The 14,584-nt window shown below is 43.1% G+C and overlaps 1 protein-coding gene across 2 annotated transcripts in view; it reads left to right on the top strand.

Moving 5' to 3' along the window:
* Positions 1 to 3,383: 3,383 nt before the first annotated feature.
* The window catches only part of CRADD (CASP2 and RIPK1 domain containing adaptor with death domain), a 193,832-nt gene continuing 182,631 nt past the window's right edge, over positions 3,384 to 14,584 (top strand). Inside the window, exons 1-2 of one of the 2 annotated variants that reach the window (XM_055585483.1) lie at positions 3,391 to 3,877; positions 5,097 to 5,400. In XM_055585483.1, coding sequence (XP_055441458.1) covers positions 5,103 to 5,400 — 298 coding nt within the window. In that variant the 5' untranslated portion in view covers positions 3,391 to 3,877; positions 5,097 to 5,102. Of the gene's footprint in view, positions 3,878 to 5,096; positions 5,401 to 14,584 lie in introns of both variants that reach the window. The other variant, XM_055585484.1, reaches the window with a different exon arrangement.

Here is a 14,584-nt window from a genome sequence, read left to right as displayed (position 1 = left end):
TTCATCAGTTGAGGGACACTGGGTTTCTTCTAGGTCTTGGCTATTGTAGATAGTGCTGCCATGAATATTAAGATGCATGTATATTTTTAAATTAGATTTTTGTTTTTTCAATAAGACATTTCTGATGTTCACCTGATCACGTAGTTTAGGGGGTGTATACCTGGTTTTTCTGCTATACAATTTTTTTTCTTTCTTTTATACTCTGTTGGTTAGAAGTGTGTGATTTTTTTTTGTCTCTAGCTTTACTGAGGTATAACTGACAAAAATGGTTTATACTTACATTTATAATATAACAGTTATAAATGTTATAATTGTAACAATTATAACAGTTATAACAATTATAAACAATTGTTAAACCCTTAAAACAGTTATAAAAAAGTTATAAATGTAACAAAAGAAGATATACTTTTGTTAAAATTTCCAACTTTATTGTAAAATGGAAATTAATTCCTTGTGAATTAATTCATGACCTATTTCTGTAACTGTTTCATGTGTGCTTGAAAAGAATCTGTTTTTCTCCGTGGCTTAATACCCACATTTATGAAACAGGAAGAACCAAAAATATCCAGCTCCTTTGATTTTTGTTTTGGAGTTTGCAAACCAAAGCCCAAACTGAAAGACAGAAGAATATGACCCTTGTTCTTTTTGACTTTCACTGGCAAACTCATAATTGGTTATCTTGACACAAGCAACCATGTAGGGGACCAAGAAAAAGGAAAATTGCTGTCCTTCCTGAAAATAGATTTGTTACCGCTGAGTAACAGGTGCTTAATCCTCTGTGGGGGCACAATTCCAGCCTACAGAGGGGGACGAGATGGGAATGGAGGAGTAAACACCTGTGATAGTGATTCCGATCTGTGTTTGATTCCTGCTGGCCTTGGATATTTATAAAAGGGAAGCTGAACCTTTGCTGTGCTGCTCAGACTATCATTGTATGCTTGGGTATGGTGGTCCTTCAACAGGCTGACTAACAATAGCAGCCGGCTAGTATAATCAGAGAGCCAGCCTGGTCACTTAGGAGGCAGCATGGATGTTTACCTCAGTTTTCCATTGGAAGGGTCATTTGATGGTCAGTGACTTCACCTATGGATGTAGGTGAGACCCTTAATAGCCAACCTCTCAGGCGACTTCACTTTCCCTTTTCACTTTCATGCATTGGAGAAGGAAATGGCAACCCACTCCAGTGTTCTTGCCTGGAGAATCCCAGGGACGGGGGAGCCTGGTGGGCTGCCGTCTATGGGGTCTCACAGAGTCGGACACGACTGAAGTGACTTGGCGGCGGCAGCAGCAGCAGCAGACTGTTCAGCATGAAGATTCCATGTACCTCGGCTCCAGCACTAACTTTTCTCATGCAGCCTCTCTGTTCTCTTCTGTGAGCTCTCATGGAAGCCACTGTTGGCCTCCGACCTCCTCCAGTTGTCATCAGCAATGTTTCCTTCTCGTTCCTAGGAGATCTCAGCCTTTCCAAACACAACGAGTCATTAAGAAGTGTTTTTAAAATAGGCATTTTCATATGGGTGTTTTTGATCTTGTTTATTTCAACTTTGCTATATGTTTGAAAATTATAAAAGTTTAGGGTTGGAAAAAATACATTTTTTCCTCCCCACAAAGTCAATAACCTCAGCTATTGGCACTGCCACAAGAGGTCTGCACTTTAAGGGGATGAACACGGAGAATACAGTTAACACACCCCAGGAAAGGACAGCAATTCTAGACTGAAAGAAGAGGGGAGAGTAAAGAGGGTACCTGGAACTCAAGAGTATCAAGAGTAGGAGGTGGCACCAGAATGACTTCTAATATTTTGGTTGTCATTAGAACAGTATACTCTTCACCATGCAGGGGTGTGTAGTGTACTGTGTACTGGAAAGAGCGTAATATCAGAAGGACCTTGTTAGAATTCAGGTTTTGCTAGCTGTGAAATTTTGGTTAAGACACTTGACCACTTTGATTCCATAGTCCTCACATATGTAAAATGCTAATTATAATAATAACACTTGCCACTGGATGTAAAAGTATTGTCACTGGCATAGTAAAATGGTATAGTAATACTCTAAACTGGTTACAAAAATTAGAATGTTTTGAGGAGGGAGGTTGACATTTCCATTGATGGTCAGTCACTTGCTCTATCAGTGTTGAGAAGAGGGTAGGACTCTGGAGTGGGGGTTTCTTGCCTTTCTCATTACAGGACTGATTGACTTGTAAAGTCCACATTCCAGTTTTGGCAGTATTGTTTAGGGAGTCAATCTTAGATGCCAAGACCCTCTCCAGCCTTTCTGATGATTGTGTGTGCATGTGTGCATGCTAAGACACTTCAGTCCTGTCAGACTTTTTGCGACCCTATGGACTCTAGCCTGCCAGGCTCCTCTGTCCATGGCATTCTCCAAATAAGAATGCTGGAGTGGGTTGCCATGCCCATCTTTGGGGGATCTTCCCGACCCAGGGATGGAACCTGTCTCTTACCTCTCCTGCATTTGGCAGGTGAGTTCTTTACCACCAGTGCCGCCAGGGAAGCCCCTACTAATGACAGTCGCTCAGTTGTGCCTGACTTGTGACCCCATGATCTGTAGACCGCAAGGCTTCTCTGTCCATGGAATTCTCCAGGCAAGAATACTGGAGTGGATTACCATTCCCTTCTCCAGAGGATTTTCCTGACCCAGGGATCAAACCCTGGTCTCCTGCATTGCAGGCAAATTACTTACCATTTGAGCTTCAGGGAAGTCCTTCTAATGACAGTGAGTGAATGAGTGAAGTCGCTCAGTTGTGTCCGACTCTTTGCGACCCCGTGGACTGTAGCCTACCAGGCTTCTCCGTCCATGGGATTCCCCAGGCAAGAATACTATAGTGGGTTACCATTTCCTTCTCCAGGGGATCTTCCCGACCCAGGGATCGAACCTGGGTGTCCCACATTGGAGGCAGACACTTAAACCTCTGAGCCACCAGGGAAGCCCCTAATTGTCCCCAATTCCTCATGACAAACCCCTGTCTTTCCAGAATAGCTAGTTTGTAACTGAATCCTGACTGACTTGTAACTCTTTGTGGGGAGTACCCCTGTGATATAAAGGAATTATCTTATGTTGGGTGGGGAATAAATGATTAAGTAAAAGTTTTAGTAAGATAATGACACATACTCCAGATAAAAACAAAGCTGGAACTAAGGGGATGAGGAGGTGAATATTGGAATTTTAAACAGTTTGGTGGTCAAAACTGCTGCTTTGAGTAACAGCGGTCCTGGAAGGCCTCCCTGATAAGATGACTTTTGAGGCCCAACCATCTGCCAATTGAGTGTAAGACCCAGGTGGAGATAATGCGTTAAAATGCAATTATCCAATTACTCCTTTCCTTAGATAACCCCCTGCTGCTACTAAGTCACTTCAGTCGTGTCCGACTCTGTGTGACCCCATAGACGGCAGCCCACCAGGCTCCCCCTGGGATTCTCCAGGCAAGAACACTGTAGTGGGTTGCCATTTCCTTCTCCAATGCATGAAAGGAAAAGTGAAAGTTAAGTCGCTCAGTCATGTCTGACTCTTAGCGACCCCATGGGCTGCAGCCTACCAGGCTCCTTCATCCATGGGATTTTCCAGGCGAGAGTACTGGAGTGGGTTGCCATTACCTTCTCCCTAAATGATGCTATTTTCCACCTCCAGGTGGTTATTTTATTTACCCATAACAAACATGGCAGAAAAGGCTTCATCCTGGCCACCAATAAAGATGACCACAGTACTTCCTGTGCTTGCCCTTAACAAAGATGGAATCATGACTTCCTGTTCAGAGGTTCTTTGCCTTCAACAAAGATGGTGCTTATGGTACAGGTTCCCTGACAGTTTGGATTCCGGTTGCAGTTTTTTTTTTTCCCCCCTTAAGATACGTGTTTGCAGACGTAAGTAACAGGAAACTGGCATCCCCCTATCCATCTTTTCTTAAGGACCCCGCGCCGTGGCGTCTGCGGCCTGGTCCCTGTGCGGCTCCCACGCTCGCTAACTTCCTCGCGGCGTTTCGGAGCCGGCCGGGTTGGGGTGGCGGTGGGGAGGGGTACCTGGGCCGCTCTCCCTTCGGTCCGCTCTGCAAGTCATTCCCAGCACCCTTTTTTTTTTAGCGGGTCAGGTTTCCCGAAAATCTTTCGTAGTTCTTCCCGTTCCTAATACCACAGAGCTTCAGCTGATGAGGAAGGGAATGAAAAGAAATTCCACAAGGGCGGGGGCCGCCAAAGTGCACACCCCTCTGCTCACCTGCCGCCTCTCAGGGTCGCCCGCTGTGCTTGTACTTTATGTGTCACGAGGCCCCACCTGCCGCCTTCGCGGCCCCTCCCCGCTACTTACTCTTCTAGCCATTGCTCTCCTCACTGATGCAGTGGTCTTGGAGACAAGCCTTCAATGGCGTGTGGATTGTTTTATTTTTAGTCTTTTAAAGGAAAAAACCCCACGGCATTAAGTGTCCCATACATGTGTGGCCATGACAGTGTTGTGATGGAGATTCAAAATTCTTCCAGACATTGTAGATGTAAGATGTATGCCATAGACAGGGCATGAACGCTTCATGTTCTTCTTGAAGGCAGTGGTGTATAGGCCTTTTCTCTTAGGGAAAAAGACCCTTAAACTCACTGGTACCTGCCGGTTTCTGGCCCCACTCCCCTTGTTGTTCAGCTTCTGCAAAAGCACACGGTCTAAAGGGCACTTGCGTGCACGTAGGCCATTTCTGCGGTGGTGGGTATCTCTCATGACGTCAATGTTAAAATAAAAGCACTATTTCTTCCCAAGTTTTTCAGAATGAAATGCTGCTCTGTAATCCTTAGGTAAAAGCTGCTTTTTAAGCAGGGTCTCTGATCCACTTTTCCCCAAATCTCTTTATAGAACAAGGAATGGAGCTAGGTTCCCATTGTGTAGAAAAGAAAAACAGAGAAGAGGCTTCATGTTCAGTGCTGTTCATCATGTTCTGAACCATTCAAAATTAATATTACTTGGCTTAACAGCCACTGTGGCCTGGTGCTTTGCTAGGGTTCAAAGATGTCCATGACCTTAAGGAGCTTGCATTGAAAGACACTATCTTTAGGGGCTCATCAGACTTCCTGTGATCTGAGTTACCATTTTGTCTCTTACCAGGGGGAAATGGAGGCTAGAGACAAGCAAGTGCTTCGCTCCCTTCGCCTCGAGTTGGGTGCAGAGGTACTGGTGGAGGGGCTAGTCCTCCAGTATCTTTATCAGGAAGGGGTCTTGACAGAAAGCCACGTTCAAGAAATTAAAGCTCAAGCCACAGGCCTCCGGAAAACAATGCTACTGCTGGATATTCTACCTTCCAGAGGTCCTAAAGCCTTCGATGCATTCCTAGATTCTCTGCAGGAATTCCCTTGGGTAAGGGAGAAGCTGGAGAAGGCAAGAGAAGAAGCCGTAGTTGAACTGCCTGCAGGTAGGCCTCAAAAAGTTCACCCCAGACCAGCTCCAAAATTGTTGAAACTATGCCCTTTGGATTTGAAGTTGCGATTTTAGTCTGGCTGGAGGTCGGTGGATCCTGAAAGTGGGTAAAGAGTTTGGTCTGAGGGCACAGGCTGTTGGAGGGACCAGATGAGGAGATGGAATTATGAAGTGCAGGGAAGGAGGGAGGAATGGCCCATGATGGAGAGGTGGAGGAGGGAACTCAGAGGATACATTTAGAAATACTTCCAGGGAAAGTTGGCAGGTCACTTGGGAGGCATGCTCTCATGTGAGAGCCAGGTCATATCTTAGTCCTTGGCATCGGGAGCCATTTAGAAAGTGTAGATGAGAAAGCAGGCTTTCGGCTTCTTGATAACTGATTTGTGGGGTGCCAGAGCGGCTGGCTGGAAAAGGTCAGACTCCTGAAGGAGACCGCCTCCAGGAAGGCACGCCTGCACCTGTTTCCTGTCCTGCGTGGCCAACGAGAATTATGTGGAAGGCTGGCTTAGTTTGTTTTTAAAGGCTATTGATTTAAAGGCATCCTTTTTAGTTTGACTTTGTTCAAACACCCAGAGTATTTACTTTTATAAGGACAGCAGTTTTTTGGGGTGGGCAGTAGGTGTCTCATTTTGATTTTAAGGAAAGTTGGAAGCTATGGAAAAGAGAAACAGTCCTGGTGCTATCAGCATGGCTTGTAGCAGGAAGAAGATGTGATAGGAAACACTTGTTCATGCTTGACACCTCCCTGTCTTCTACTTTCTGCAGAGACTGAGGAGCAGAGAACTGAACTGGCAAAAAAAAAAAAAAAAAAAAGAAGGAAAAAAGAAAGCTAAGGTTTTTACAGCAATGATAGTTAGAACTACTCCAACTTAGGGGTCCCCAGAATTTGTTATTGCTGTTTTTTAAACACCAATATAACTGGTAAAAAAAAAAAAAAAATACCAGTAATAAAAAGACCACTTGTGGCTTAGCTGGTAAAGAATCTGCCTGCAATGCGGAAGACCTGAGTTCAATCCCCAGGTTGGGAAAAATTCCTGGAGAAGGGAAAGGCTATCTACTCCAGTATTCTGGCCTGGAGAATTCCATGGACTGTATTAGTCCATGGGGTCACAAAGAATTGGGCACGACTGAGCAACTTTCACTTCACTTTGTTATTTTTGTCCCATGGTCCTCATATTTTGAATGATTTTCCAGACCACATGTATTAAATAATACTGATTAATTCTTCTGTTTTTATTAATGGCATATGTCTGAATGTTTGATCTGTATGAGATAACTGGTTGACTTAGGAAGGCCTTGTAAAACCCCTGTGGGAAAAGCAAAAATATTTTCATTTCATTCAATTGAATTGAATATTTCAGTTTTCAAATTGGATTATCCTTACAAAATAAAATACTCCAGGTGTGTGAACAAAGCCAAACTGAAGTAGCTAAGATGTTTCTACCACTTGATTGAAAGCAGAATAAATAACGTAGAAGTGGGGAAATGGTAAAAGAAACGTTAGGGAGTCCATGTTACATGATATTTGACTTAGAGGTTCCTCTTGGCAATACATAATTGGAAACAACAAAACAGACAAACTGAAAGCTTATTACTACCAAAATATTTAATTTCATAATCATTGTGGGTGTTGTAAATAGTACTTTTGTATGTTGTTCAAAGAGGTATGACCCCATTTTCATTTCTTGCAGTTCATTCAAAGAACAATAAAAATTGAAATTATGGTTTTACTAATGTGAAAGTTAACAGAGATGTTGAAGAAAAAAAGTTTTTTAAGAGAGCAGTATGAATCATTAGAGTGGGGAAAAAATTGAAGTTTGGGAAAATAACATTTGTTAATTCTGTGGAAGAGGTCAAATGGAACAATAGGTTGGCTGCTGCACAAATGAAATCCTCTTCATTGTTTTACTTCTTGTTGAGTAACACTGCTATTGAAAAAAATATCCTGAAGAGAGAGTTTGATTTATGTAATGCTCTGTGTACCTCCCACAGTGGCAATTACACAAACTCACTTTTTAAATAGTTTTTTATAATTATTGAATATTTTTAAGTAAGATTACAAAATATAATCAAGTATGAAGAATAGTGATAAAGTGAACACCCATTTCCCTGTCACTTAGTTAAAAAAATTATTGCATGGCCTTTGAGGACCCCTGGGTGTCCTCCCAATCTTAGCTCATCCCTAGCCTCCACAATAAACCCCAAATTTTGAGTTTATCATTCCATTCTTCACTTTGTAATTTTCCATCTTATAAAAATCACTTTTAAAATCAACATATGTTATGGGAAATTCACTGCACCATAAGTTTCAGCACTATCTATGTATGTAAGGCATAGAGGAAATGATATACTTTAAAGGAGTTGTTAGTTAACAGCCTTCTTTATTTGAGACCTTAAACCTTAAGTTTTTAAATCAATTAATTTGATGGCAGTATTTTAATTATAAAATTAAATTAGGACTGAATTGGAAACCTATTTAAAAACATTCTGTGAAGAGTACTAGACTTGAAATGCCTTCAGTTTAATGTCCCTATAAAACTTGCAAATGGACCCAGAGGCCTATTTCCCAGGATCCCTGTGCTTCTTCCGTGTTGTAATGGAGTAATTTTAATAAGCTTTTAAATAGTACATTTAAATTTTTTAAAAGGCATGTTTGAATTTTGAGGAATTGAAATGTAGGAAAATGTGGTGCTTATATATACATGTGTGTATACGTGAACCTCTTCTGATTTCTTACTCATTTTGGTTGCAATTATTAATTTGTGTAGGCTTGGTGGTCTCCTCTTGGGAGGCTTTGAAAACAAATGGGGAGGAATGGCTTTCTCTTTGGCCAAGAGGTCAATCCTGATTGACCTGCATGAACTGATTTTATTTTATAAAAAGTTTTCTTGTTTTGGTCTTCTTGTTTGGTTCTTGGTTTTCCTTTTGTTTGTCTGGTTAATTTTTGTGTTTCACTTGTAAACTTTGAGCTACCTCAAAGGCCATATTTGGTGATTAATTCCAGTTAGTTGCTTTTAATTTATTTTCTGGGTGTCATTTTTTAGAAAAGAATCAAGTTGTAGCTTGATCCTCTCTGTTCTTCTAAACTGTGCCTCCAGGAAATCCCAAAACATAAAAACAAAAAAGCAAACACCAAAGAAAATACTTTAAATCTTTGATTGTCTCAGAATATGCCTAGATAACGGGTATCCCTATTTTTGTTGTACATTTTTTAAAAAGCCCAGCATGTTAATGGATAATTGACTTCTTGTTTTTCTCACCTTATAAAGACTTTTATGTTTTAAAAGAGGAATTCTGGTGATAAAATGACTTAATCCGTTTTGGCACCATGGAAGGGACGCTTCAGTGTGTCCCTTACTGGCCAAGGTCACACACTAGACACTAGATCAGCTGGAAATCCTGGCAGGTCACTGAGAGGGTGAGGACGGTGCTGAATCGGGATAAACGTGCCTGTGCTTGCGTGCCTGGCTGCCCACTACTCATGGGCCCCTGTCTAGGCTGACAAGCTCATGCGGGTGCCCGAGCTAATCTGGATCTGGAAAGGAGGTTTGTCAGCAGCCTGGTCACACCAGCTGGTAGGACTTAGCCTTAAGTCATGATGGGAGAGACTTCTGGGCCCAAGGACTCCCTGTTCTACCATGTTGGCCCCGGCTGTGGGACTGGGTCTCTGCCGTGATTCCCACTGAACAGTCAGCCTGGCAACTCTTCTTTTAATTCCAGTCCTTTTTAGGCTCAAGAGTTTTTTTTTTTTTTTTCCCTTCCTTTCTCATTGGGCTAAATTTCTGCTTTTATAGTCTCTTAGCCACCAGCAAGGATGAAGGACGGATACCTTGGAATGCAGCTGATCGCCTCCTGTGTTAGCATCGGATGCCTGCTGGAGTAGCTGTCCTGGGGCTGACATTTGTTGTAACTTTGCCTGAGCTGGTTCTCGCCATGGACCCTTGCCCTGGACTGTGTGGCTGCCCTCACAGAGCAGGATGTAGGGTTGGCTTGTTTCCCCTCTACCCCAGAGTCTCCAGGACTCAGCCTGTCCCTTTTGGAGCTGGCCTTGTGTGACCACGCAGAACTGCACCAGTCACCATTTCAGGATATACTCAGGCTGTCAGATGTATACTTGGATACATCTGAAGTTACTGAAAAATAAAGGGGGAAAAAAAAACCCCAAAACTGTAGGTATTATAATAGGTTTATTAGAGAGATTTCTAGGGTCGGATTTTTGAATCATACCATGAATTCATACCTACTCTGGGGCTTCCCTCATAGCTCATTTAGTAAAGAATCTCCTGCAATGCAGGAATATGCCTGCAGTGCAGAACACCCTGGTTCGATTCCTGGGTCCGGAAGATCCCCTGGAGAAGGAAATGACAACCCACTCCACTATTCTTGCCTGGAAAATCCCATGGATAGAGGAACCTGGTGGCTGCAGTCCGTGGGGTTGCAAGAGTCAAACATGACTGACTTAGCGACTAAACCACAACCTGGGTATGGTAAGTTCAGGGTTGATCTTAGTTCATCAGACTCATGGTCTGTTCAGACCCTTCCTCTGTGGCTGAGTAGAGTTCACTCTGTGGCATCCTGCGTCCTAGAGAGGGTGTGCTGTGTCAGCATTCAGAGCAAGACCCCTCCTCGTGCTAAAGGCAGAGTCTACGGTGAGCCTGAGCTTGTGTGTGTCTCCAGCACAATTATCATATACTACTTGAGGACTAAGTAAGTGCCAGGCACTAGTTAATAAGCCTCTTCAGATCAACTGAGAAGATCCATTCATTCATTTGGCAAATATTCGTCTGGACCACGTGCCAGACATTGGGTGCTGGGGTACTGTAGTAAACAAAGCCCCTGCTCTTCTGGACTCCTGTAGTCTCATGGGGACAGACAACAAGCAAGTGAATGAAGAATACATCAGGTTGAGAGTGCTTTGAAGAAGAACAGCATGCAGGGTGGTGAGGAGAGGCTTTCCACAGTAAATGGGGTGGTCAGAGGAAGCTGCTTTGATGGGAGGACATTCAGTACAGACCTGAATTCTTCAACAGAGTGGATGCCTGGAAGAAAAGCTTTCAGATAGAGGAGACCACAAGTGCAAAGGAACTCAAGTGGGAGCTCCAGTGACAACATGGCTAGAGCCCAGAACTTTCTGGGGGAATAGCCTTCCTTTTGGAGAAGGCAGTGGCACCCCACTCTAGTACTCTTGCCTAGAAAATCCCATGGATGGAGGAGCTTGGTAGGCTGCAGTCCATGGGGTCGCTAGAGTCGGACACGACTGAGCGACTTCACTTTCACTTTTCACTTTCATACATTGGAGAAGGAAATGGCAACCCACTCCAGTGTTCTTGCCTGGAGAATCCCAGGGATGGCGGAGCCTGGTGGGCTGCCATCTATGGGGTTGCACAGAGTCGGACACGACTGAAGCGACTTAGCAGCAGCAGCAGCAGCAGCAGCAGCAGCAGCCTTCCTTTCGGAAAGATGCTGCATCCCGTGGCTGGTCGCTAAGGCCCAGTCTCGCCTGTTTGTCGTGCTTCCCAGAATGTGAGATGCGTGCACAGCCATAATCTTGGGTGGTTCTTAAAATGATTTCAGGTGATATGTGGACATGGAATTAATCCTGTTTTAATCCAAAGGAAAACCTCCATTTGGTACAAGTATTTCTGTTACGTCTCTTGCAACCCTTGACAATTTTTCTTCTTAATAGACTGAAAAAGCTCCTCATTCTTAAAGCCTTTTATGGACAACAGTATTGTTAGAATTCAGTTGTTTTGCTTTTTTTTTTCCTTGTATTATTGTAGTGGTTTTCTTCCATTTATCACAAGTAAAACAGGCTTCTATTTTTGAAGTTCCTTTAAAACACATGGTATTTAGAAATGAGTTAACATAAAGGAAAATACTAAGAAAATAATAATGGTATGAGAGACAGCAAAAAGCGTGAAGATGTTTTTCATGTATTTCCTCTTTTAAAAAGAGCAATGGGAGTTTGGGGACAGGAAGCTTAGTGTGGCTGGCATAGTTGAGGTAGAAAGGCTCTAACCATCCTTCAGACAGAAGGTAACATCTAGTCAAGATGCTTTACTGTTTTGCTTTCTCAGTGGATGCACAGTAGCTGGCAACTGGTTAAATTTACTAGCAGAATTGTGAGAATGACTTAATTTTAAGTTGTCTAAATTGTAAATGCCTTCACTTGCTAATGTAATAAGTTAGCAAAATGGAGAAACATCCCGATATTGTGCACTTTTAAGTTTGGAAAGGTGATGATCATAGATCATCTGATTTTACTCTGAGAAAATTGAGGGCTAGGGAGATGAAGGCAACTTGCCCACAATCACACAGCTAATGTAACTTGTTGTCAAGACCAGAACCCAGGCCTCTTGACTCTGGATTTAGGACATTTGCTATGTAATTTTGGCTCCCTACTGGCTGAGAAATGGAACTATATAAAGCTGTAGTGTTAATAATCAAAATTAGCCTTTAAAAAATTGTACTTATGCTTTTCTCTTCATTTTAAGGGGAAATTTTCAAAGGCTTTTTGAGGTATACTACGGTGAGATTTTCCTAAAATATCTTATTTTTATTGATGCCAATTTTAATCATTTAAAAGGAAATTTTGATGTGTCAGCCCTACATTTTGTCAGAAAGCTCCTCCTCCCACCCTGTCCTTCCCCTCTTCTGCAAGGCTGACATAAAGCAAGAGCGGAAGACTTTTATCAAGTATTTATGGGACTGATGAAATAATGCATCTGTTGGCAGCAAACTGCTGCTCTTTCTAGGAACAGCAGACCATGTGACAGGTCTCTCCCCAGGAGGAATGCCTCCATATCACTCTAAAAAATGGATTTAATGTTATTTCCTGTTTGAAATCCTCCCTGTGATATTTGTTTCTCTCTCCTGTGGATGTATGGGTCGCTTGGCTATATCAGTCATGCTGATCATGCTGATCAATCAGGGTTGATTTAGCTCCGTGGTTTTCAACTCTGGCTTAAAAAAAAACAACCACCAATGATCCTCAGTATTTGCCCCAGGCCAGTTCATGCTGAAATCTTTGGAGGTGGGGTCTGGGCAGTGGTGTTAAAGACAGAGGTGCAAACACAGGCATGAACACTTTCCTAGGTAATTTTAAAGTGTCGCCAAGGTTGAAAGCCTAAAGACCTCACCATCAGATTGGGCTCCTTTTTCACCTGTTGCTTCCCAGGAACGGCCCTCCTAAAGCTTTGTGCTTGCTTGAAGAGTTGCTCTTATTTTCAGGTGGGGGACCATGAAAGGAGGTAGGAATGGAGATATAGAAGGATAGGTAGTTTTGTTTTAACTCTGTGCTCACCATTGTTTTTAATTCTTTGAATTCTGTAAACAGTGTAGCTTAAGAATGTTCTAGCATTTCATACCCCATGCAGGTGTGAGTCTACTACCAGCATTAAACTCCATTAGAACTTTGTGGGGATTCATAGGCTCTGTGTTTATAGAGAAAAACTGATGGGAGGGCTTTGAATTATCTGGTGAATTTGGATTTGGGGGAATTACTTTCATCGTCTGTTCACATTGTTTGGTAATTACAGACTGCCCACAGTACTGTGAGCGCTGGAGATCAAGCTGTGTCCAAATGGAGACAGAAGCTGCCAGCGGAGAGTGAGTTGAGTGTTGCCGTCAGCCTCAGGCGTGCGTGCGTGCTCAGTTGCTTCAGTCGTGTCCAACTCTTTGTGACCCTGTGGACCGCAGCCCACCAGACTCCTCTGTCCATGGTCTCCTTCAGGCAAGGATACTGGAGTGGGTTGCCATTGCCTCTTCCAGGGTATGTTCCCGGCCCAGGGACTGAACCTGTGTCTCTTACATCTTCTGCATCGGCAGGCAGGTTCTTTACCGCTCCTGCCACTGTCAGCCTCAGAGGGAGCTGATGGTGGCTGAAGGACGCATGGGGGGAGGAGAGGCGCAAACGGCCAGTCGTCAAGACCGAGACCGGCTTGGTCTGTCTGTCTGTGGGTTGGTCAGACAATCTGTCTGCCCACAGTTTCAATTTATAATAAAAAACTAATTTTAGTCTTTTCTGTGTCTCACAAGAGCCTCAAATAATACTAGTGGAATAATAATCACAGTATTTATTGGGGGCTTACTTTACTATGTGCTTGGCACTGTGCCAGGACCTTTGCATTTATTAATTCATTTAATCCTGACAGTAACTTGATGAGGTGGAAGGTATTATTACCCTCACTCACAGAGATGTTAAGTCACTTGCTCAAGGTTATACAACATAGTTAAGTCTAATTTGGAATCTAGAGACTTTGACTTCAAAGACTGCTGATTCATGTCCTGTAAAGACACTTTCTCAAAATTTGCATTTCTCTCCTCCCTAATCCTGAGAGCCTGTGGTGCTTCAGAGCCTGTTATCTACCAGTCTGCTTTCTTCTGCTTTCCCCTACTCCAGTCTGTCTCAGAAGTGCAGCGTCAGGGGCTTTTCTTTCTCTTCCCCACCTATTGTCTAAAGGCTAATTCCTGGTTGGTCTCTTTCTCCCGCATCTCTCACTTTATCCTTTTATTTTAGCGGGAGGAGTAGGGTGTAATGTGAGGCCATATGGGGTCAAGGAACAGGCCCCTGGGTACCTTGAGAGAAAAAAAAAAAAAAAAACCTCAATCTTCTTGGCTATGGTCAGGAGATGGTGCTTCGGCTCTTCTAATCCGGGAATCAGGCCCCACTTCTGCAGCTCCTAAATCATGCTGTGGAAAGTCATCAGTTGCAATAACCAGCTTTTCTGGTGGCTCGGCCTCAGAGTTAAACTGTACGTTTAGCAAGGTAGTGTTCTCTTTTTATGGGTATAGTTCAGACTTGTAGGCTGCTGTTGTAGCTAGCTGCAGGAATGTTTGCCTTTACTTAATTTTAATAGGCAGCTGTGTTTATACTTGTTCCTCAGTTTGAGCAGTAAGGAGTATATGGATATGATTCTTTGGAGGACTTCTCCCCCAGAAGGGAAAAAGGAGTACATTGTCCTTTTCCAAACAGTAAATTTGAATTGAGAAGGAAATGTGACTTCTAGAAGAAGTTTGGGGCAGGTTTTAGTCTTAGGCTTTATTTTTGTTAGTGTTTTAAAAGAAATCTTAACTCCTTGTGAGAAGTGCCAAGTTGACAATTCCTGGAAATGTTCATGTTCTATTTATGCTCAGCACCAAAGCAGAGAGGGTGGCGACGCTGTTACCAAAATAATACT

The sequence above is a fragment of the Bubalus kerabau genome, chromosome 1, assembly GCF_029407905.1.
Source record: "Bubalus kerabau isolate K-KA32 ecotype Philippines breed swamp buffalo chromosome 1, PCC_UOA_SB_1v2, whole genome shotgun sequence".
NCBI lineage: Eukaryota > Metazoa > Chordata > Mammalia > Artiodactyla > Bovidae > Bubalus > Bubalus kerabau.
This window is presented reverse-complemented; position numbering and strand designations above follow the sequence as displayed.